This window comes from Thamnophis sirtalis, unplaced genomic scaffold, assembly GCF_051295495.1.
Source record: "Thamnophis sirtalis isolate CommonGarterSnake01/CBP01778 unplaced genomic scaffold, rThaSir2_p1.2 scaffold_4, whole genome shotgun sequence".
Lineage (NCBI taxonomy): Eukaryota > Metazoa > Chordata > Lepidosauria > Squamata > Natricidae > Thamnophis > Thamnophis sirtalis.
The window spans coordinates 111,185,166-111,209,237 of NW_028261384.1; the positions used below are offsets into that span (position 1 = coordinate 111,185,166).

A 24,072-nucleotide genomic window follows, 5' to 3' on the forward strand; every position below is an offset into this window, starting at 1 on the left:
ATTTTACCCACCTCGGAAGGATGGAGGGATGAGTCAACCCTGATCTGGTTTGATTTGAACCACTGAACTGCAGATAACAGTCAGCTGAAGTGGCTGCAGTACAGCACTCTAACTACTGCGCCACCTCGGCTCTTAATTTTATTTATTTACTTTATGGAAAGATAACTTCCTTCAGCAAAAGCCAAAGATTCATAGAGGCATCACCAGGTAGAACTGGAATTAGTTCTAGGTTGCTTCTCTTCCTGAGTAGTTTCCAACCATTGTTTCTTATCTTGCCTTCTGGTGTTTCATAAAATATGTTGACCACGAGCTCTTAGAAGAATCATGGTTGTGACAATCTTCTTCCATTTGAGAATTATGAAAGCCACTATGGCTATGCTCTTAGGAACCTTCAGTGCAGCAGAAATTTTATTGTAGTCTTCCCCAGATTTGTGGCTTGCAATCATCTTGTCTCTGAGCTCTGCAGGCAGTTCAGCTGTGGGTACTTCTATAGAGAGGTGTATGCTTTTCCAAATCATGTCCAATCAATTTAATTTACTACAGACTCACTCCCATCAAGATGTAGAAATGTCAGCAATGATCAAGAGAACTGGGAGGCACCTGACTTAAGTTTCAAGTGTTGTTGAAAGGGTTTGAATACTTATGCCAATATATTTCATTTTTTAAAAATAAATTTACAGACATTTCTAAAATTCTATTTTTACTTCTTCAGGATATTGAGTATAGATTAATGAGAAAAAATGAATTTCAACAACTGTAGAATCAAGCTGCAGCATAACAAAATTGGCAAAAGTGAGTTTTTCTACCACCTTAAGCACAAAGTCAGCTGACTAATTTTAGACCAGTCACACTCTCTCTCTCTCTCTGAGCTCTAGGAAGGAGGCAATGCTTTTTAGAAAAAGAGGCCATTATACATCCCCATTTAGCAATTAGGGATGTAGGATATTCTCTAAGCAACATCTGATGTTCTACCATTCTTTTGTTTTGAGAGGCCTTCATCTCATGTATGTCTCCTTTCTAACATTATTTTATTGATAGAAGTAAAAAAAAAAAAAGACAGGAAAAAGCAAAACTGTGAGGAATATATTAGAGACATGAGGGGAAAAACTTAGCTTTTTGATAAGTCACTTAAGACTTGTTGCCCAATCATGAGTCATAAAAATCAGAAAATTTTAGTTTTAGCCACCCACAGCAAAGCAGATCAAGCTACAAATTTCTAAAAATAATCAACTAGAATCACAATTTATACCCTTATATTTATCCATCATTTTTTAAAAAAAAATAGTCTCACTTCTTTATTTTAGCTTCCCTTATTAGTCTTCTTCCTTGTTCTTTAATAAAAAGAATGGCTCACAAATGGTGGAGATCTTCAAAAAGGAATAGCAGGCTGTAGCAAAAAAGAGCCCCTTTTAGCTTAATAAAGATTAATAGCTTTTTAAAATGATCAAGAAATGAAAGGCACAACTTACTATCCATTTAAAAAAATAAATTCTAAGGTGACTATTTCTTCAATCACAAACTGATTACAACCCTGCTCCCCAGCTTTCAGCACAACAGCAGCTCCTGAAGCAATTTGCAGATCTTTTGCTGTATCAGAGGATCTTGTGAGATAATTCAGAGACTTTCCCTAAACCAGAAGAGACATGTAAGTTAAAGGATTGCTGGTTCTTCTGTTGGTATTTGAAGAAGCTATATTCAAGAGGAAAATCCCTCAAGGATCCTTCCCTGGATATGTGTCAGTTGGCCATCTTTTCACTGGAAGTGTAGAATCTGCATAGTTTAGAAAGAGTATATTTGATATTCTTATTTCTCATGCTATAGATGATTGGATTGAACAGTGGTGGAAGAAGCGAATACATAACAGTTAGCCCAAAATCTAAGTAAGATGGGGTGTTAGACTGAGGTCTCAGGTAGGCAAAAAATCCATTTAAGAAAAACATAAACACTACTATAAGGTGGGGAATACAAGTTGATAAGGCTTTTTGCCTTCCATGTTCAGAAGGACTTCTTTGCATTGCATTGAAGATCATGGCATAAGATACAATTATAAAAGTACAACAGCCTAATCCTGCAATTACACTGGCCACAATAATTCCAACTTCAACTAGATTGAAACCAGAGCATGATAGTTTTAGCAATTGTGGAACTTCACAAAAGAATTGGTTGACAACGTTAGAACAAAAAAGGATTGAAAAGGTTCCAGTGGTATGCAACATTCCATAAAGAAGACTGGTAACCCAAACCAGAATCATCATTTCAATGCAGGCTTTCCAATTCATAACCTTCTCATAGTGCAATGGATGGCAAATGGCAACATACCGATCATATGCCATGATTGTCAGAAGAGATACATTAGAACCCAGAAAAGAGATAAAGAGAAAAACCTGAACAACACAACCAAAGTAAGAAATGTATCTGATACCTATAAGGGAATTCAGCATGGATTTGGGAACAATAACAGAAACAGAGCCTACATCCTGCAGTGCTAAATTCATCAGAAAAAAGTACATAGGTCTATGCAGTTCCTGTTCAAAGGCTATGGCACAGACAATGAGTAGATTTGCTATTGTGATTGCCAGGTATAACACAAAAAACAAGAAGAAACACAGAAGCTGCAGTTGCCGAGTTGCTGAGAATTCCAGGAGTAGAAAATAAGGCACTGTGGTTTGATTATCCATGTTTCATTTATGACAAAGCTGTATGGCATAGCTGTAAGGAATCAAAGGAAAGAGATGCAGTTAGATAAAATTTGAAAGTAGCATTTTGATATAGTGTGAGAATAGAAAAATAAATGAATTATAAAGCACAGTCAGGATTAACAGAGGATCAGACCCTGGAGAAAAATAGATTCAGGATGGGCATATACAGTATTAAATCACACTTTTGCCACTTTCTAACCATCTATACTAAAGAACAAACAAACAACATCACATTTACCTTTGTTACTTCTTTCTAGTTCTGTTACTTCATTTACTGAACAAAATGACTGCTTGGGAATAGAGCCGACGCATGGCGCATTGGTTAGAGTGCAGTACTGCAGGCCACTTCAGCTGACTGCTATCTGCAGTTCGGCGGTTCAAATCTCACTGGCTCAAGGTTGACTTAGCCTTCCATCCTTCCGAGGTGGGTGAAATGAGGACCCAGACTGTGGGGACGATATGCTGACTCTGTAAACCGCTTAGAGAGGGCTGAAAGCCCTATGAAGCGGTATATAAGTCTAACTGCTATTGCTATTAGAAAAAAAAACCCTATTCAGATACATTTTCATCCCTGGGATATTGCTGCAAATATCGGATCATAATGTCTCACAACTTCTACAGGATTGTGGAAATGTTGGAAAATTGAAGAATGTCCTATGTATAGTGATTCCTACTTCTAGAAGAAAGGCAATGTAAATATAGCAAATAAATATAACAATATCTTTTACTTGGCAATTTTGAACTTATAATTAATTCGTTGTTTACTATTTATATAGACACATCTCCAAAATGGATTCTGATTCATGGTGTTAAATCTCTCCCTTCATGCAGTGAAACAGTTATCTGCAGTTGAAAAAATTCCTATTCTGAATGTTTATTAATATCTGTCTTTTTTTCCCTCAAGCGTCTTGTACATTAAAATAAAGCTGACTTCTGTGTGCTTATTAACATAATTAGAAAACCACAATAAAATTTACTTCAGAGTGCTTTTTAATAAAATTAGCAAACCAAAGTAAAACTGACTTCAGTGTGCTTATTAACATAATTGGCCATTAACTCTAGCTACCTATGAATGCTCCAGTACTAGTTATCATATTGAATAACAAAATTGAGCTTGCAGTTATACCAGCAGTCTAAACAGTGAAAAGTGAAGCACTTACAAGTTATCTGTAATTTAAGTATTTATTAGCATTTATAATATTTGTAACCATTATAGATGATTATCTCATTATACAATATTTTTCACAAATAGAAATCAGACATTAGAATTATCAATTAATAAATTCCTTTTTCCAACAATCAGAAGAAAGGAAAGTGATAGTTTAAATTGAGAAAGCAATCTTTATCCCATCCAGGAGAGTTTGCACATAAAATAAGGCACAGCATATCTATGAACTCTGACAGCATTTCTTTGAACAAGGTGGAACATCACATACTCACATTTTGTAAAAAATAGCAATAGCAATAACATTTAAACTTATATACCACCACATAATATTTTCCAGCAGTTTCTGAGCAATTTACAATGCCCCAACAATCATTTTACCAACCTCAGAATGTGGGAAGGCTGAGTCAACCTTGATCAAAATCCTGGCAATAGTAAAATTTAGTCTGCAATACTCCACTATGCCACCTGGCTACTGGTAATACTTAAATGTTTAAAAACAAAGAAATAAAAAGACATTTAGAAATCCTACCATTAATTTCTTTTATTCATTTCCAGAGATATGGTGAAATGTCTGTACTGATATTAATAATAATAATTAATGTATCTATTAGTGATCGGTTCACTCAGTTAATTTCATTTCAAAAATATTTTATCTGTGTGAAGGTTTGGACTCAATTCCTGCAGATTATAACTGTTTTTATTCCTTATAGCTATCCTGTGGGAAAAGTACCAAGGTGTTAAATCTGAAATTAATTCCTTGTTTACTATCAGGACAGAAATCTCTTCAAATTGGATTAGAATTTTTAGAATTTTAGAATTGATTTTATTTGTAGGCCGCCCTTTTCCCTGAGGGGACTCAGGGCGGCTCACAGAAACCAGGGAAGGGGAAATACAGCACTAAGACGACAACACATAATAAAATAATAAGCAACATGCATACAACATTCGGGCGGGGTAATGGTCCTTATCCCCAGGCCTGACGGGCGAGCCAGTTCTTCAAGGCTATGCGGAAGGCCTGGACGGTGGAGAGGGTACGAATCTCTACGGGGAGCTCGTTCCAAAGGGTCGGGGCCGCTGCTGAGAAGGCCCTCCTCCTTGTAGTTGCCAGCCGACACTGGCTGGCCGATGGAGTACGGAGGAGGCCTAACCTATGAGATCTTATAGGTCGTAGGGAGGTAATTGGCAGAAGGCGGTCTCTCAAGTATCCAGATCCACTGCCATGTAGGGCTTTATGGGTGATCAGTAGCACCTTGAAGCGCATCCGGAGATCGACAGGTAGCCAGCGCAGCTCGCGGAGGATAGGTGTAATGCGGGTGAATCGGGGTGCACCCGCGATCACTCGCGCGGCTGCGTTCTGCACTAGCTGAAGTCGCCGGATGCACCTCAAGGGCAGCCCCATGTAGAGCACGTTGCAGTATTCCAGCCTAGAAATCACGAGGGCCCGAGTGACTGTTGTGAGGGCCTCCCGGTTCAGGTAGGGTCGCAACTGGCGCACCAGGCGTACCTGGGCGAATGCCCCCCTGGTCACAGCCGCTATATGATGGTCGAATGACAGCTGTGGATCCAGGAGGACTCCCAAGTTGCGAACCCTCTCTGAGGGGTGTAAAATTTGACCCCCCAGCCTGAGTGTTGGATTAATGGCCAAATTTTTGGGAGGGAAACACAACAGCCACTCGGTCTTTTCTGGGTTGAGCACAAGCTTGTTAATCCTCATCCAGTCCATGACGGCTTCAAGTCCCCGGTCCATCACGTCAACCGCTTCATTGATTTGGCACGGGGCGGACAGATACAATTGAGTATCGTCCGCGTATTGATGGTATCTAATCCCGTGCCTACGGATGATCTCTCCCAGCGGTTTCATGTAAATGTTAAATAGTAGGGGGGATAAGACCGAACCCTGCGGCACCCCATATTTCAGGGGCCTTGGGGACGATCTCTGCCCTCCCACTAACACCGACTGCGACCTGTCCGAGAGGTAGGAGGAGAACCACCGTAACACGGTGCCTCCCACTCCCACCTCCCGCAGTCTTCGCAGAAGGATACCATGGTCGATGGTATCGAAAGCCGCTGAGAGGTCAAGGAGGACCAGGATGGAGGGATGTCCTTCATCTCTGGCTCTCCAAAGATCATCCATCAATGCGACCAAGGCGGTTTCAGTGCTGTAACCGGGTCTGAAGCCTGACTGGAAGGGGTCTAGGTGGTATGACTCAGGATTCTGAGTCATACCACCTTTGAAGCTGTTGTCTAGAGTTAATCTTCATCTTAATTGCGTGACTCAAGTACCTCGGGATTTTTTAGGCTTTTAAGCCTTGCTTAACTCTGCTTGAGCGCCTAAAAAGTCAGACTAGATGAGGCATGCAGTTCTCCTGCCTCATAGTAGAGAGTGCTTTTTAGAGGCTTTTTTAAACAGGCAGTCATTCACGGTGTGGCAGCAGCTAGCTAGCCTAACCTCAGCACTTGCCTTTTCCCGTTTACATTTTTTTCCTTTTCATGATTGACAGTGGTGAGGCTGTGCCTCCCCTGCCCCCCCCCCCGACTGCACATCCCTGGAATAAGAATACCCCTAGAGGCAGATTGTTAAGGTGACCAACCATCTCTCTTTATCTGACTACTGCACAGCTTTGGCTAGTTAGAAGAGAATAAAGACTTAACTGAAAATGAAGAAAAGATTAACATATCATTGGAAGGGCAGGGCATATACTCTGAAGTACAAGATACAGATGCTCTGCTAAGCAGGTAAAAACAAAGCAGCAGTGTCCATAGATGGGTGCAAAGGCTATGACATTGATGAAGTCAATACAGCAGAATTGTGATACCCGTGCCACTTATGTTATATATGTATATCTTCAAATGTATCTGGAATTAGAAAAATCTTGTAGGGAGAAACCACACACCCCTTTTTAATATAATAAAGCCCCCATATTACCAAAGAAATTCACCCCACACCCTGAAGAGAAAAGACTTCCCTGAAGTAAAACCAATCAAGTAACCATTCTCTATGAATGGATATTTAGTTTTCACAAACTCATTCATAAACAAAATGCCCTCAGCTACAGCCTCCACAGAAGGCTGGAACCGATCATATTAAAAAGCAGAGAGACTAAAGACACCTAAAGTCTACATTCCACACCCAGCTACAATAATAAGGTATGATCTCTCAGCTACAATAGAAGCCAAGCAGCAATAATTAGAATATTAAAAGAGCACACTCAAACATAGATATGTGTACATTTCACAATGAACCTGGGCATCTAATCACAAAGCCTTAGAACCATATAAAAACCAACTCATTCACCAGATGTTTTGTTAGCTATCCCAGAACTGATTGCTGTGTCACTTCATTTCCGAGTCCCTAATAAATGGATACCTGCTTTCCAATTGCAGATTGCCTCCAAATTCATTTCTCCTGCATCCTTCTCCCAGCTTGGAAACAGACTCAATTTTACTTTCAACAATTTGTAAGAGTATGGGATCATTCTATTTTGCTAAACAAAACTGAACAGAAGGCTCATGGATTAGGAAAAAATATCTGCACATGTTAGATGAAATGGTACAGTTTATTGAATAAAGCAAAGCCAGATAATAACTTTAACTGCAAAGTATAATGTACACAAGAAATATTCATAAAAAGGCAGGAAAACAAGACCCCAATTTTCAATAAATGTAGGAGAGAATCTTATATCCTTTTAACAGAAAGACCTTCACCATCATTTAACAGAAATACCAATGTTGCCCTGATAATTCCAGTAATTATTTCATCTTTCCCAAGTGCACTTATATTGAACCCCAAGATATTTAGCAAAATGCCTATATTTGATACATTTAAGAAAGTTTTGGGAAAGTGGTGGCAGAGGTAACAAAAAACCTGGATATGGCTTTTAATATACCTTTTTGATAGCTTGAATGTAACTCAACAATTCCCAAGCATTTTCGATATCATCCTGATATTTGAGATCTCAAATAGGCAAACATCCTTTTAATGAAAACATGGAAACTATGATAGATACAGATCAGAGGTAGGTTCCTGCCAGTTCTAACCTCTTCTATAGAAGAGGTTCCACAAATCTACCGTGCCATTTAGAACCGGTTCCAGCTCCATCCCCCCACCCGTCCGCACAACGCTTGCCCCACCCACCACTCACTGATTGGTTGGCTCACCAATCGCCTCACCCGCCTCTAAGAGTCCTATCTAAACCTTAAAGTCTTAAAGCTGTCAAGTTTGAACATTCCTGGGGTTATTTTCTTAAGGGTTAGGGGTGCAAGGGTCTTGTAACTTGAAGCTTTAAGACTTGCACACTTCAATGCCAGAGTTCCTGAGCCAACATGACTGGAGGAAAAATTCAGGGAGTTGAAGTCCACAAGTCTTAAAGCTGTCAAGTTTGAACAGCCCTGGGATTTTTTTCTAAAGGGTAAGGAATGCAAGGGTCTTGTAATTTGACAGCTTTAAGACTTGCATGCTTCAAATGCCAGAGTTTCTGATCCAAAATTTTGGTTGTTAAGCAAGAGCATTGTTAAGTGAGTTTCACCACATTTTACAAGTTGGCCACGCCACCCAGTTACATGACTGCCAAGCCACTCCCACCCAGTCACATGGCCAGCAAGCCACTCCCACAAAGCAGGCCACACCTACAGAAGAGGTTCTAAAAAAATTTGAAACTCACCACAGATGCAGATAGATACGGTTTTTTTGTCTAGATTTATCACAGAGACGGTAATCTCTGTGTTGTTGAAATTGGTAGGAAAAACCATTTCAAAGGAACCCCACCTTATGACCAAGTCTGGGCAATACTCTAGAGTAATAGTGAAAGACTTATTTAAATTTATATCTTAGGCTGCTGCTAACAGTATTTAATGAACGTAATTAATCTGAAGGACAAGACTCTGATTTATAGATAGTAAATTCTTTTAAGAAGTGGATTAAAGTAACAACATAATAATTTTAATCTATCATCTACTTTTAAATGATAAACATATCTAATCAAATTACAGGTGGCAATTTCTGCTTCACACCTGGTGTCTCTGTAAAGTGTGGCACGACAAAACCACGCTCGTCAAAATCATGGTGATAAAATCGTGGCACTAAAGCCGCGATGTCATCACCGCGCGTCATCACCGCCGCGACAACAGCGTGGCAACAGAAGGGCGCTTTAAAACGGCGCCGCAGCAGAAAGCCGACTTCAGTTAAGGTAAGGGTTAGGATTAGGTTTAGGGGTTTGTTTTAGGGTTAGGTTTAGGGTTAGGTTTAGGGTTAGGGTTAGGGTTAGGGTTAGGGTTAGGGTTAGGTTTAGGGTTAGGTTTAGCGTTAGGTTTAGCGTTAGGTTTAGCGTTAGGTTTAGGGTACTGAGTGCTTGGGAATGCGCGAATTTGACCGCGATTATGTCATCGCAGTAGGGTCGCGTTTTTCCTTAGTGCTTAGAATGGCGCGAATTAGTCTTTGTGCTTATGTCTCCGCGGATAAGGGCTTCCCGGATTTGTGGTGGAACCTCTGTAAAGGATAGTGAACTTGCCTCAAAAGTGAACATTGGGCAGACACACCTTATGATTCTTTTGGAAATGTCTTCTAAACTTCTCAGTTTGAGAGCCAGCTCTCAAATCTAGCCATTTGAATGGCTGTGGCAGCTTCAGAAGACTAGCAATAGAGGTAGTCTTTGCTTAAGATCCATTCTTTCAGCAAGTGTTCAAAGTTATGACAGAATTAAATGAATGGATTTATGACCTGCCGCATGAACAAAATTTGGGAACCTGGCAACCAGCTTACATTTGTGATCAATCACACCATCCCATAATCACTCAAATGCAATTTGTGACCGTCCTTGGCAGCTTTCAACAAGCAAAATCAATTGGGTAGCTATCAGGGAAGGTCATAAATCACTCAAATAAAAGTTTCCTCTTAATGAACTACACATCTGGAAGTAATGATTGCAATTAGGACTGTTTGGATTGTCATTGATAAGTAATGTAAGTACAAAGTATCATGCTTTATGATGACATGTCTTAGCAATGGCAATTTTGGTTGAAATGATGTTGAGAACTAACGGTATGGAAGTGATAGTGAAAGTCACTTCCTATCTACCCATCCATTCACATATATAAACACCATTTTTTTTCTGGCCTGCAAAAACCAATAGGGATAGCTAACCCAGCATCAGTTGTCTCAATCACACTGGTCCTAAATTCATTGTTCATCTACTTATCAACCTTATGATAGTAGATATTTCATCTTAACTGTTCACAAATCAGAATTGATAAAGCAATGTTTATCTGTATCAATAATTTTCAGCTTTGGTCAATTATTATCAATTTTTATTATAATAAATGGAGAAAATAGTGAGTTTATACATAGAATCATAAAATGTAATTGTAGTTGAAACACCTCCATTTCAAATGGTGGGTCTCTTCCAATTTATAGCACAGAAGAATAGCCCTTCAAATCATATATCTCTTTCCTCTCCTACTTTCTGAAAGTCCTTTATCTTTTAATCTACCTCAAATTACATATCAAAAGATAAGATAAGATAACTTTTATTATCATTTTTAAATTGATTGATTGATATAGATGTCCATCCTATGCACATAACCCCAGGTGGCTTACACGCAACAGTAAAATGACTTTAAATTCTAACATTATTGAGATTACAATAAGTATTCAGCATAAAAGGATTTTAGTTCCACCAATCATATTGCAAGATATGTTAAATATTCAAGTTTTAATAAATGTCCATTCTGTTCAAAAGTAGATTTTTGTGTATTTTTATTTCTTTTCACGTTATTCTTATAACTTCAAATATTTTGTTCAGTCATTCCCAATAGACAGTTATTTCTTTTATTCCACATGGGATTAATTAATTTATCCCAAACTTCCTTACTATTTTAGTTGAAAAGTTTGTCATTAAAATGTATTACTTTATTGGTATTTTTTATTTTGTTTAGCTCCCTGATTTGAAAATTCTCTAAGGACTTCAGTGAAACAATACATTGCTTGGTCAACCAATTATCAGAAAATACATACAATATTTCAAACATGGAAGGAAATGTTGAAAACAGCTAATGCAATCTCTCTGATGAAAATAAGCAATTATATGTTTTGTTAATAATTGAAAAAGAGACTGCCAAGAAACAAAACATTTAATAACTTTAGTAGAGAAGTAGAATTCACAGCTTCCTAGTAGGAAAATAAAACACATCCCAATTTCAGTCCTTAGCAACTCCTGTCCATGGAGAATATTGTTAATTACTCAAAACAATACTAAACTAGTTTAGAATATAGTTTAATCCAGTTGAAGACAATTGCACATATTTAAGAAAAAAACAGAACAAGCCCAACTTTTCTATCAGGACATGATTAATGTTTTCATTCTATACTGGCATGCTTATAAGCACTGTATATATTATAGTATTATTAATAGCTTCTTGCTGCACATGTTCAAAATTAGCATTTACAAAATACATTACAGAATTCATGATGAAATTCAGCCAATAATAAAATGATTCCTTGTCCTTAACACTTACCAGTAAATATCAGACAATTTTGATAGAATGTTGATTTTTTAAAAATAAAATAACATTTGTAGCTTAATTTAATTATGATTGTAATGAGATATCCAGCAAACATGGCCCTTGAGTAAAAGTACTAGTGTATAAAGGCGAAAATGGATTCAGCTTTTTAATTGTATATGAGAGACACTACTGTAGATCAGTGTTGGCGAATCTTTTTGGCACTGAGTGGCCAAACCGGAATGTACATGTATGCTCACTGGAGCACCAACTTTCTGGCACATGCATGTGCACTGGCCAGCTGGTCTTCACATAAGCCAGAGCACCATAAACCATAAAACCAGCTGGCAGGAGTGCACATGCCCATTTTTGGCTGATTTTGGTCATTTTTCAGGTCATTTTTAGACTGTTTTAGGCTATTTTGGGGTCATTTTTAGCTCGCTCTGTGGGTACATGCACTGTTGCCAGCTCTTTCTGGTTTCCAGCATGTATGCATGCATGTGCACCTGGTCTTTGCCGGTGCTGGAACAGCCCAAAAAAGGCCTGAAAAAATAGTCTGGTTTTTGGCTATTTTTGGCCATTTGTGGCTGTTTTCAGGCCGTTTTTTCAGTTCTCCAGAGCTTGCAAAGACCAGCTGGCTGGTGTGCATGCACACCAGAAATCAGAAGAGCAGCTGGAGATAGTGTGCATGCCCACAGAGTGGGCTCCGTGTACCACCTCTGGCTAGGGTGACCAGACATCCCGCATCTGGCGGGACAGGAATGCCTTTGCATAATTTTTCCCGCATCCCGGGCCGTTCTAGAAAAACCCTGCTTTATTTTGGGGCTCGCTCGCTCCCCCGCCCATCAGCTGCCACTAGCTCGCTCATTAGTTCCCCCATCTATTTCTAAAAATCTAAGCCAGCCCAGCCTGCCGCTCACTGATTGGCCTGGACTCCAGCCAATCAGTGAGCTGGCTGGGATGGAAAACACGGTGTGCTTAAAGTTTTCCATCCCAGCCAGCTCACTGATTGGCTGGAGTCTGCTTAGCACACCACATGAGTCGCAGGAGTCTCCATTTCATTTCGCCTTCACGGCCGTTTGCTTTGTTTTGCTGCTTCACTGGTGAGTAAACCAGGAATTAGTAACCTGTGCGGGGTTAGTGAAACAGCAGCCGCCGCCCTCCTCCCCTTTCCTGTGTGCGAGAAAGGCGCCCACTTGCCAAGTGCCACCACACTGGTTCCTTCACGCCCCTCCCACCCCTCTGCCTCCTCAGACCTCCACGCAAGAGCGGCGGAGCGAACGAGCGGCCACTGCTGTCGTTTTAAATGAGACTCCACTCGCTGCTCATCCCGCTCCGAGCGGGGAAAGGGGCGCTTTGGCAGGGCTTCCGCAGCACCCCCAAGGACTGTCGCGCGAGGTCGGTGGCGGCGGCTGCTGCTGCTGCTGAGGGCCTTTAGTAACCTGCGTGGAGTTAGTGAAACAGCCGCCGCTGCCCACCTCCCCTTCTCTGTGTGCGAGAAAGGTGCCCGCTCGCCAGCCCACCGACCCTTGGGTTCCGGGGGGCAGCACCTTCCCAGCTCCGCCGCTGCTGCGCTGCTTCCTTTGCACCCTGCGGAGTTTTCCCTGTGTCTCCCAGGTTGCACTCGTCCTGTGTGCGAGAAAGGTGCCCGCTCGCCAGCCCACCGACCCTTGGGTTCCGGGGGGCAGCACCTTCCCAGCTCCGCCGCTGCTGCGCTGCTTCCTTTGCGCCCTGCGGAGTTTTCCCTGTGTCTCCCAGGTTGCGCCCATCCTGTGTGCGAGAAACTCTGCAGGGCGTGAAGGAAGCAGCGAGGCAGCGGCGGCGCTGGCGAGGTGCTGCCCCGGGAGCCCAAGGGTGGGCGGGCAGACTGGCGAGAGGGCGCCTTTCTCTGTGTCTCCCAGGTTGCGCCCGTCCTGTGTGCGAGAAAGCCGTCCGGGGCGGTTTTCCCAGCCTCCTTTCTGTGCCCCCACCCTGGTTCCACCTCCTCCGGCTGGGAGAAAGAGTGAAGGCGACGATGGCGCTGCTCTTCTCCACCCTCCGCCTGGTGTTGGGCCTTTTTTTCGCCATCAGCGAGGGATCGCCCACTGGCAGATGGTGAGCGGGGCAGGACGCAGAAGTAGGGAAGGGAGGGAGGGCAGTGCTAATGGATGCTCTGTCTCCATCGCATCTCCTCTTTTGATCTGTGACCATGAACCATTTCTTGTATGCTGCAAGGAGAGGCAGAAGCCAAGAAGAGCCGGGCCTGCCTTCTCGCTACCCCCGCTCCACCCCGGTCACCAGGGATAGGGACAGCTCTCCACTAGACTCGCTGTCAAACTGGACGGGGAAAGGAGAAAGCTGTTCCCACCAGCCGAAGTCAGAACCATGCTGTGACCAAAGTTTGGAGAAAAATGGTTTTGTGTATGTCTGTCTGTCTGTGTGTATGTGTGTGTGTGTGTTTGATTGAGCGAGGGATCCGGTAAGGGAACTGCGCCTATTTAGAAAAGGTAAATTATTGCAAACATGATCAGTCAAAGATAAGTATGGGGACAGGTTGGGTGGTAGAGAGAAAGTGATAAAAGAGTGGGAGAGAGGAAGAAAAAGAGGGGAGAGAGACAGAAAGAGACAGAGAAGGAGAGAGAAAGTGACAGAATAGTGGGAAAGAAGGAGAGAGAAAGAAAGAAAAAGAAAAAGAGGGTAAGAGAGAGAGAGAAAGAGACAAAGAGGAGAGAGAAGGGAGAAGGAGAGAGAAAGTGATAGAAGAATGGAAAAGAAGGAGAGAGAAAGAGAAGAGAGACAAAGAGAAAGAGGATGAGAGACAGAAAGAGACAAAGAGGAGAGAGAAGGGAGAAAAAAAGAATAAGTGAAGGAAGAATGGAAAAGAAGGAGAAAGAGAAGAGAGACAAAGACAAAGAGGATGAGAGAGACAGAGAGAGAAGAGAGGAAGAGGAAAGAGTAGGAGAGAACATCTCATTTCAACGCTGAGGTGCATATTCTCTTTGATTGGTAATCTTATTTGCCCATTTACTATCCAATACTCTCATTTCTCCTTAAGTTCATGAAGAATTCCCTTCTTTTTATTGAATTTATCACAATACCTTGAGAACAACTTTTTCAGCATAGCTTTACAGCTATTTAAAATATATAGTAATTTAGGTCAGGTTTTCAGAACATTAGTCTATTTATAAGTTAATGGTTGCGACCATTTTTCACACTTAGCGACCATTGCAGCATCCTCATGGTCACGTGATCACAATTTTGTTTGGCAACAGATTCATATTTATGCTGGTTTCGGTGTCCTGGGGTGACCTTTTGACAAAATATAAAATTTTTAATCAAGCCCTCCCCCCCCCAATCAATGGTGTCCTTCTTTACCAATCTGAAAATCTGGTCACCTTACCTCTTGCACATGTGCAATAGGTTCGCCATCGCGGCTGTAGATGGAATACATATTTTTATGTGAATGAAGTAATAGGTTATGGCTTTGGGAAAAGTGACAGAGATAGCATCCAGCTCAACAATAACTAAATTCAATAAGGAAAATTCTGGCCCGATGCAAATTATAGCTGAGGGTCTCTAGAGCAGGAGTTTCAAACTTGATTTCATTGAGGGCTACATTAGAGTTGTGTTTGCTTCAGGGGGATGGGTGTGGCCAGGGTGGGAATGGCCAGCTCAACATCACTCATACTGGGAACGCCTGTAGTGGCTTGAGCACTCTGTCAGCAAAAATGGGCTCCTGAGTTCTGTTTTCAGCTGCAACTTCCTGCAACTCTCTGACAGTGAAAACAGAGCTCGGTTTTGGTTGTGACAGCCTCCTGCAAACCTGTGCCAGAAAAATAGCGCTTGACCCTCCAAAGCTCCATTTTCACAGACAGAGGCACCATGGGCCAATCTTTCACTGTTTCCATGGTGGCCCCATGGGTCAGATCTAAGCACCCCATTGGTTGGATCTGGCCCTCGGGCCTTGGGTTTGACACTCCTGCTGTAGAGTAATAAACACAAACTTCCCAACTACAGCCATTGGATAGATAATAGCAAATATAACAGAGTATAACATTGGTTATTCCATTTCTTTGAAAATAATTAAAGCCATAATGCAATAACTGTGCTTTACATTTCTTGAATATTCTGTGCAGGAAAAAGTAAAAAAAAACATATAATATGAAATGCCTTATTTCTGCCATATAATTTAAACAAGGCAATTATTTTCATATGTGTTTTGATTGAAAAATGATTTTAACAATTTCCAATGTTCAGTATTATTGGTAGTTCCCATTCATTTTATCTTCTAAACAAAATATTTGTTTAATAGTTTGTTCTGAATGATTGTTATAGTTGATCCAAGAACTCCTAGTGATTGGAAATTAAACCTATGTTACATTAAACCAGAGTGGTTATAATATTGTAATGATTTAGGGTTTCAACAACACTTAGGCTGAATTCAGAAGCACTGTGGAATTGATGTTATCCTAAAGTTGCCTGTTATGATCGGGTTGTGTGCTTGGATGAAGGTAGGGAAACCATGACGTGAGGTTAGGAGATTATGTAGTCTTGGGGAGAGGGCAGGGCAAGTTTTCATATTCAAGTAATAATGGGTAGGGGGAATTTTGATAGAAGTGAGAGAGTGAGCTATTCTCAGGGAAAACATACTTGGTGTTTAATACTCATGATTTGTACCAGCCTCTTGTACTCAGACTCAGCCTTTGTTCAGCAAATCAGTATAGCTTGGAGGCAGAGATGTGCAGTAACTAGAGGCAGGGGAGGTGGGGCCTCACCTCTCTCCTCAGGAAAAGGAAAGAATTTTAAAGGTTTTTTTAAAAAATAATTAAAGCCAAGGTAGTTGCTTCCAGATTCCAAGTCACAGTGGTTTGGTGTCTGCTTAGTGTTAACTATAGGAGGAGGCGAGAGAACTCGGGGCGGCAGAGATAAGGGTGGGTGACAAGAAGGGGCGGGCACAGCAGAGCAGAGTAGAAAGCGGCAACAAAAGGCATCTCTGGAGCCTGAGACTTCCCGGCCTTTCACCTGTGGAGCTGCTCCATCCATATCGCAGGGAAAGGGGCAGCTGCGCCTGCAGGTGGCAGCTGCTGCTCCTGGCTCTGCTGCTCCTCAGTGGCACCCAGGGTCAGCTTCGAGGTTAGCGCTCCATTCCGATGAGGCTACTGGGAATCCTGAAGGGTTGAACACCGGGCCTCTGCCCAACCGCCGTGGCCAGAATGGCGACGGTCAAGCCCTTTACCCTGGTCACCTAATCCATGAGGATGGGTCCACGTCTTGAGGACCACAGTTTGGGAATTCCTCCCCTCAATCCCCCCTCCCGGGCCCTTAAGTTGGAGACCCGCATGCCTGGTTCATCTGGACATGCAAGGTGAGGGCGTGGGGAAACGGAGCTAAAGGGGAGGGAGGTCAGCACACCCGGATCAGCGGGGCATAATGCTCCGGTGGTGGAGGAGAAACACCTTCGATTTCTTCGTGTTTTTCCCCCCAGCTCAGTCGGAGAAGGTGGAAAAGCTCCCTGGAGCCCTTGCTCCACTGGTAGCACGTGTCGGGTTGCAATTGTGGATTTCCACGCGCCTTTCTCTGTAGAAAGTCAGACACTGACTTTCAATGGCCCAAGTCTTTTGGAAAGTCCTGTGGCAGGGACGGAGGAGGCGGAGGGGTGAGGCGGCAGAGTGTGGCAGCGGTGAGAAGCAACACCCTCGCCGCTGTGTCTGACAGGCATCTGGCATTTATGTCCACCTCGCTGCTTCTCTCCGCTGCTGCGCTCTTGCCTCACCAATGGTAACCCTCACCGCACATCACTGCTTGGAGGGTATTTTTCTTAACTGTGGTTGCTTAGTACCAGGTCATCAAGGCTCCTCAATAATAAGGAGGCCAACCTGGTATGTATCACTAAGACCTGGGATGGGGTGGGGTGGGTATTTTTTCTGAAATATGCCCAGACAGGTTTATAGTTTGGTACAAACCAAGACCTCAGGGCAAGGGTGTAGGGGTAGTAGTTGTCATCCAATAATCTTTAGTAGTCATTAGAGGAATTACTCTACAAATTGCCTGTTGTGAGACCCCATTCCTGAAGTTAGGCTCAAGGGAGCAGTTGAGATTGTTGTTATTGCATCAGCACCCCCTGGTGCATAGTAACCTCCGTACCTAATCTGTCCAAGGCCATTTCAGATTTAGCTGTGGAGTTTCTATCCCATGGACAGATCATGCCTGATGAATTTAAGCTTCCTTTATGCTACCCAGCTCAGGAAGGCTGCACCCATTCAATTCAGGCACTCCAGGTGACTGGTGGATATAACCGGGTTTCAAAGGGAGCTGGAAGTAGTACCTAATAATCTGCTGCACATACCTGTGGAGGTCCTAGTAGCTGCCTGGAATAGGGAAGCAGCCAGAACTTTGGACATGATGGTGTCCATGAGGCCTGATTTGGCCCATTACTATCCCGTTACTCCATGTTGTTCACAGAAGAGCTAAAGTAGATGAAAAGGATTAAGAAAGATACATCTAGAGCACTGCTAGAAGAAAACAAGAGACAAATCCAATCAATCATGAGCTAAAACTGCTATAAAGGCCTAACTCCTGGTGATAAAAGCAGTGAAACATCAATATTTCTCATGTCCACAGAATGCCTCCAATAGGCCTGTTTAGGGTTAATGTGGCTACATTTGCAGGGCCAGACAAAAGAATTTTCTATGCATCCAGAAGATATAATTATCTGAATCCATTCCTAGTTGGATGCCAAGCATGGTGCAAATTTTAAAGAAGTGGCTGGGAACATCTGAAAATAGTCTGATTCTGTTGGACTTGAGGAACTGGACAGAATCCTCCAGAATGTAATTGCAACAAATTGTGAGATAGATCTGTCTCTCTCCTAGCTGCTCAAGGCCTTAATGGAGGGAGTTTTCTGAGATCTTTTTAAAGAGGCACTAATGTTTCTCCTCAAGGAGCTATCAATGGATCCCACCATTCTAGATAATTGTTATCCAGTCTTTCATATTTTTTTAGAGCGGTATCTTGAGAGCGGTATCAATGCAATTCTAGATGGATGACATGGATTATCTGGCTCTTTTCTAGTCAGATTTCAGGTATAAGAAAAATACAGCATTGGTTACACTTTTAGATGATTGGTAGGAATGGGATGGAGGAAGTACATTCCTCTTGCTTTTCTTGATCTTTCAACAGTTTCCAATACCATCAGCTATAGTATCCTTTTGGGCTATTATAGGGAGTTGTGGTTTGGTGGTGTAGTTTTGTGCTTGTTCACTTCCTTTTTCCAAAGTCACTGTCAATTAGTGTTGGTAAGGAATGAGGGGTCCAGTTCAAAGCCTCTGCTTTGTGGTGCACTGCAGGCTTTGGTGCTGTCTTCTTCCTTCATCTACATGAAACTGCTGGGTGAGATAAACTGTCACCATGGATTAAGATGTCACTAGTATGCTGATGATATCCATCTATATACATCCATTCTGGATAGAGTGATGTTGTGGACTTTCTTTTGCAGTGCATAGAAATTGTATGGGCCTGGATGGGGACTACAGAAAAGACTACATATGTGGCTGTGAGTAAGGGCCTATCTACATCTGTGGCTATGAGTAAGGGCCCTATCTGTATCTCTATCTTGAGTTTATTATCATTGGTTGTGAATAGTTGCACTACACAAAACAGACCCAATGGTTAATCTGGGATTCAAAGAGTAGGTAGCAGTTGTGGCTAGAAGGGCCTTTGTGCAACTTCTTTCCCCAGTTATTCACATCCTGGTGATCTCCTTCTAGACTATTGCAATGGGCTCAACATCGGGCTACTCTTGAAAACTATCCAGATGCTCCAGCTAGTATTGAATAAGACCACACAAGCAATCTTAATTGCCCCCAAGATGGTCCATAAAATATCTCAGCTGCAGAAGCTACATTGGATGTAGGTTTGCTTATAGGTCCAATTGAAAGTGTTGGTTATGACCTTTAAAGCCCAAATGGCATGGGGCCAGGATACCTGCAGAACCATGTTCACTCCATTACACCACTCTATTCCTCTTAATGAGACAGTGAGATTTGTTTGCAGAAGAATTGAAGAATTTTGCAAACTGATAGAATTCTGTCAGTAGAAGAATTTCCACTGGCAGGGTCAGGAACAGAGCATGTTTTATTGTTGCCCCCACCCTTTGAAAAAGGTAAAGCAGGTTCCCACTCTCCTGGCTTTGCAGAAATCTCTGAAGACTTGGCTTTGTAGACTTCCTTGGTGTTTAAAGAGGATAATGTAGCCATGGAATTGGTTAGTACCTTAAAGGTCCTTCTTCCACCTTTTTAAAATTTAATTTAATTTTTATTTTAATTGCCTCGTGGTATAATAATGTATGTATATATAGTTTTTTATGTTTTATAACTAATTTGTAAGCCTTCCAGAGATGCTTTGTGAATGATGTGGGAAATTTTTACATTTGCAATATAAGTAAAAACACATTAAAATAATAAAATAAAATATTCCTACAAAGATTAAAATTATCCTGAACCCCAATATCCTCTTCTGGATAATTTGAAATTGACAGGCATGACTCTAAATCCTTCATGTACATCTCCAATATAATTTACTTTTTAACTATACAGCTCATTATTATATCTGATAAACAAACAAAAAAGAAACTCTCATGAACTTAGTTGTCCCTGAAGATTTTCACTCAAAACGAACTTCAAATGTTTTTTTCTTATGCCATCATGTACAAATAGCAATTACGTCATTTCTCATATTTTACAGAGGTCTTGATGTTAGTTAATTGTATCATAACATTGCAGAAAATCAATATTTATTTAGTGCTGAGAAACAAATTTCCCAATGAAGTATGAATGCTTTATCCCCAAGTGATTATTGTAGCTTAAATGAAATATAGCTGAGGGTTATTTAACATGTCAATGATCCTCTTCTGCAGAACTTTTGTAATAGTTAATAATTTCATGCCATCAGACAGTATTTTCTTTTTTCCTGCATGTTTCCTGTATGTTATATATAGATTCTTAATGCATTCAGGAAATATATTTTATCAAAAATTCAGAATATGGTTTGAAAAAGAAAGTCATGCAAGCCAAATGCATTGCAGAACAGCTTTTATTTTTATCTTATTTTAATAGTTTGATTAATCTTGATCTGTGCAGAAAGAAATATTGATAAAGTTGTTAAGTAGTAAAACTAAGATATACAAGTATCTCTTGTATTCAAGTTATTGTATAATTTTGAATAATTTTTATTCATGTCTTCCCCCCTTAACTATATACAATGAATTTTGCCAATGCTGAATGAAGGATTCAAAATTGCAAAATTCCAGAGCCAGAAGGTAAGCAGTGATATTAATGATTAACTGTGCTCTATTTCCTCTTTTTCTTTTTTCTATTCACACTATAATTTGCTAGGAGTTTGCTATTTTTTTCTTGGACAAGAAATAAACAAATAGAACAAGCTAACACGAACTGGTACATGAATTTCATACATTCAGCCTTCTGCCCAGCATTACATTTATTGTGTATTTTCTTTTGTATGCCAGAAAAAAAAAAATCTGTTGATTGATTTGAAAGAAAAACCAATAAAAAATAGACTTTGGTGGTAATGTGTGTGAGAATTGGGTATGTACATGAAATATAATATATAGATAGATTAGATCCTCTCAGATGGTTTGGAAAGTAGACCTAAGCAGTAAATTCTTGAGATATATAAAGTTATTACATAATTTATGTTTTTCTCTTGTGTTATTTTCAGAATTTATAGAAGCAACATTATTTTGTGGATTTTTGCTTATTTGGTTTACTTGTCTGATCCAATGATCTTGAAGAGCAGAGAAAATATCTCAGGGAATGCTGTCACAGAATTTCTTTTACTTGGCTTTTCTCATCTACAGAAGATGCAGCTACCTCTATTCTGCATTGTCCTGATCATGTATGTGTTAGCATTAATGGGTAATGCTCTGGTTGTCCTCATGATCCATCTGGACTCCCGCCTCCACACTCCTATGTACTACTTTCTCAGACATCTTTCCTGGTTGGAAATTATCATCACCACCACTGTCACACCAAAGATGCTCAGCATTCTCATTTCAGAGAAGAAATCTATCTCCTTCTTTGCATGTATCTTTCAAGTCACATTATACTTTCTGGCAGGAGCCACAGAAGTCCTCCTACTGGGAGCAATGTCGGTAGACCGCTACTTAGCTATTTGTAACCCATTGCGTTACACAGCCATCATGAGTAACCAAACATGTTTCCTGATGGTGATTTTCTGCTGGTTCATTAGTTTTGTTTGTATTACAATTGGGATAGTTTCCAAGTCAACACTACCATTCTGTGGACCCAATATCATTGATCATTTCTTCTGTGATATGGGACCCTTGACAAACTTGATATGTGCAGATACCCAGCTTGTTCAAGTTTTAGAATTTGCCTCAACATGTTTTACACTGCTTTCCTCTGTCTCTGCCACTACTATCTCTTATGTCTGCATTATTGTCACAGTTATAAGGATGCCTTCTGCCCAAGGTAGGAATAAAGCATTTAGCACTTGCAGTTCACATATCACTGTGGCCTCAATCTACTATGGTAGCTCCATATTCATCTATGTCAGACCATCTGGAAGCTCATCTATGGATTTCAACAAGTTAGCAACAATGCTCAACACAGTAGTAACCCCCTTGCTCAATCCAATTATCTATAGCTTTAGAAATAAAGCAGTCAAACAAGTTTTGAAAGATGGAGTGAAACATCTTGGTTCTCTCTTTGCAAAGAGAATAGATTAAAATACAACATTTCCTCTTGGGCTTTTCGTGTTATATGGATATCTCTGAGCTTAATTTAGCTGCCTTTCTTCTCCTATCGAATTATAATTTAAAGCTTTCTGAAGAGCTACCAAGGTGCTTAACTTCTCTGCAACAACTTTCCTTCCAGGTCCTAGCATCATAATCTCAGAAACCTCCTTATTACAGAACATACACATCTCTTTTCTTCTGATAGCACTGGTGATGTTACCTAGTTTGGGTAATGACATATCTGCAAGAAAACAACCAAGCTCAGAGTGCACCAAGGAGCTCTCATTTCAACCCTGAGCTGCTGGTATTCTCCACTATTTGTATCTTCCTCTTCTAATATGATCATGTAATGTTTCCCAAGTCTTATTAACAATATGATCTCATTAATCTAGATAATTCTAGTTAAATAAATTGCTACTTAGTGGCAAGAAAGGAATGTGGGGAAAATCTTACTGATTCCTTTTAAGTGTCACTTAAACTAATTCTCTTTGGCTTGATAGAACTCCATTCTTTTTTTAAAATATGCTTTCACCTTGTAGGGGGGACGGGCAGTATAAAAGTTGGAAAATAAATAAAATAAATACAAAATAAGTAAATTTCAAAAAACTGGCTAGTTAAAACTACACTGAAATGGATTGCTATGCAATGTTAATAGTAATATCTGAGCTCTTAAAACAGTACAGCAACAAAACTTCTATTTGAAGAGTATGCTCATTATTCAAGCAAGATGGATATGTGGATGATCACTTTATGGAATCTATTTTGGAATTCCTCTGAGAGTTTCACAAGTTTCTGACTGAAAAAATGTATTCATTGTTATTTTATTATAAGCATTTTCTTTACCTTCTCCCAAATCTTTTTTTCTAGCTGTATATTCTTCCTACTTGTTATAGAAACAAATATCCTCCCTCTCTCAATAAGGAACAGGTATGGAATGAAATCACAAACATGTTTTCTTCAGATACTCTGTTACTTGTGATCACTTTGGGGACCTAATTGAGAACTATATCATTATCTTGCTTATGTTTGTATGAAGTTTCAGTGAACAGTTTCACAATCAGAAACAGAACAGATAAATGTTACAACTGGACATAACAAATGCTGGGCAAAGAAAGCCACCAACATTTCATTTCACTTCTTGTATTTGTTCCATGGCTAAAGAGCAGCAAAATGAAAAATTGTTGAAGATGAATTGTTATAGGAAAACTAACCTTAGATATTAATGAGTTAGAGTAGGATTTTGAATTTTATTTTTAAAGGAAACAAATTCATTTTTATATTTGCAATGATTTTTTTGTTGCTATGTCTGCTGATGTTATGGCTGGTGTTTTTGCCCCAAACCGAATGTAAGATGCACCCCATTCTTTGCAACAGGATTGATGCCCTCCAAATTCCACATGAATATTACCAGCCAGGTAACTTTGTCATTGGAGGGATCTCTTCTCAGTTCGTCTCCTTTTTCAAGGTTCTGTCTTTCCAGGAACACCCCAGATCAATGTTTATTGAAGATCCTATGTAAGGAATTTCTTATTTCAATGAGAGATCCAGGAAAACATTATCATAATTCCTAAGAAGAGAAACAACATTTCCTTACTTGAGCAAAATAGAGAATTTCAATAAGATATTGTTAAATATATAGTTACAGATTTTCAAAATATCATTTTCTCAATTCTGCATTTTACCTTTCTTTCATGAGAACTACACTCTATTAATGTGTCTACCAGATCATGTTGTTTTCTGTATTTGTCAAGACTTACAGTTTTCTTAAATCCCAACTACCTTTCTGTATCATATAGAATATGAAGCACTTCCTTCAGTTTTGCCTCTACATTTGGATTCAAATTGGTTCTTATTTACTGCAATTTTGTCTTAATGACATTGTATCTCTAAGAGCTTGAATTTCTCAAAATAAATGAAGATGTTTCATGTTCTTTCTTTCTCTTTCACTTTCCATCCTT

General features: G+C 40.4%; 2 protein-coding genes across 2 annotated transcripts; one reads left to right on the forward strand and one right to left on the reverse strand.

Moving 5' to 3' along the window:
* Positions 1-1,736: 1,736 nt before the first annotated feature.
* Positions 1,737-2,678, reverse strand: LOC106544417 (olfactory receptor 14A16-like). The gene has a single exon (XM_014060676.2). The coding sequence runs from the start codon at positions 2,676-2,678 to the stop codon at positions 1,737-1,739; it is 942 nt and encodes a 313-aa protein (XP_013916151.2).
* Positions 2,679-16,598: 13,920 nt separating this feature from the next.
* Positions 16,599-23,734, forward strand: LOC106544418 (olfactory receptor 6M1-like). The gene is made up of 3 exons (XM_087714578.1): positions 16,599-16,705; positions 21,076-22,063; positions 23,657-23,734. The coding sequence occupies exons 1-3, from the start codon at positions 16,599-16,601 to the stop codon at positions 23,732-23,734; spliced, it is 1,173 nt and encodes a 390-aa protein (XP_087570704.1).
* The last annotated feature ends 338 nt before the right edge of the window (positions 23,735-24,072 follow it).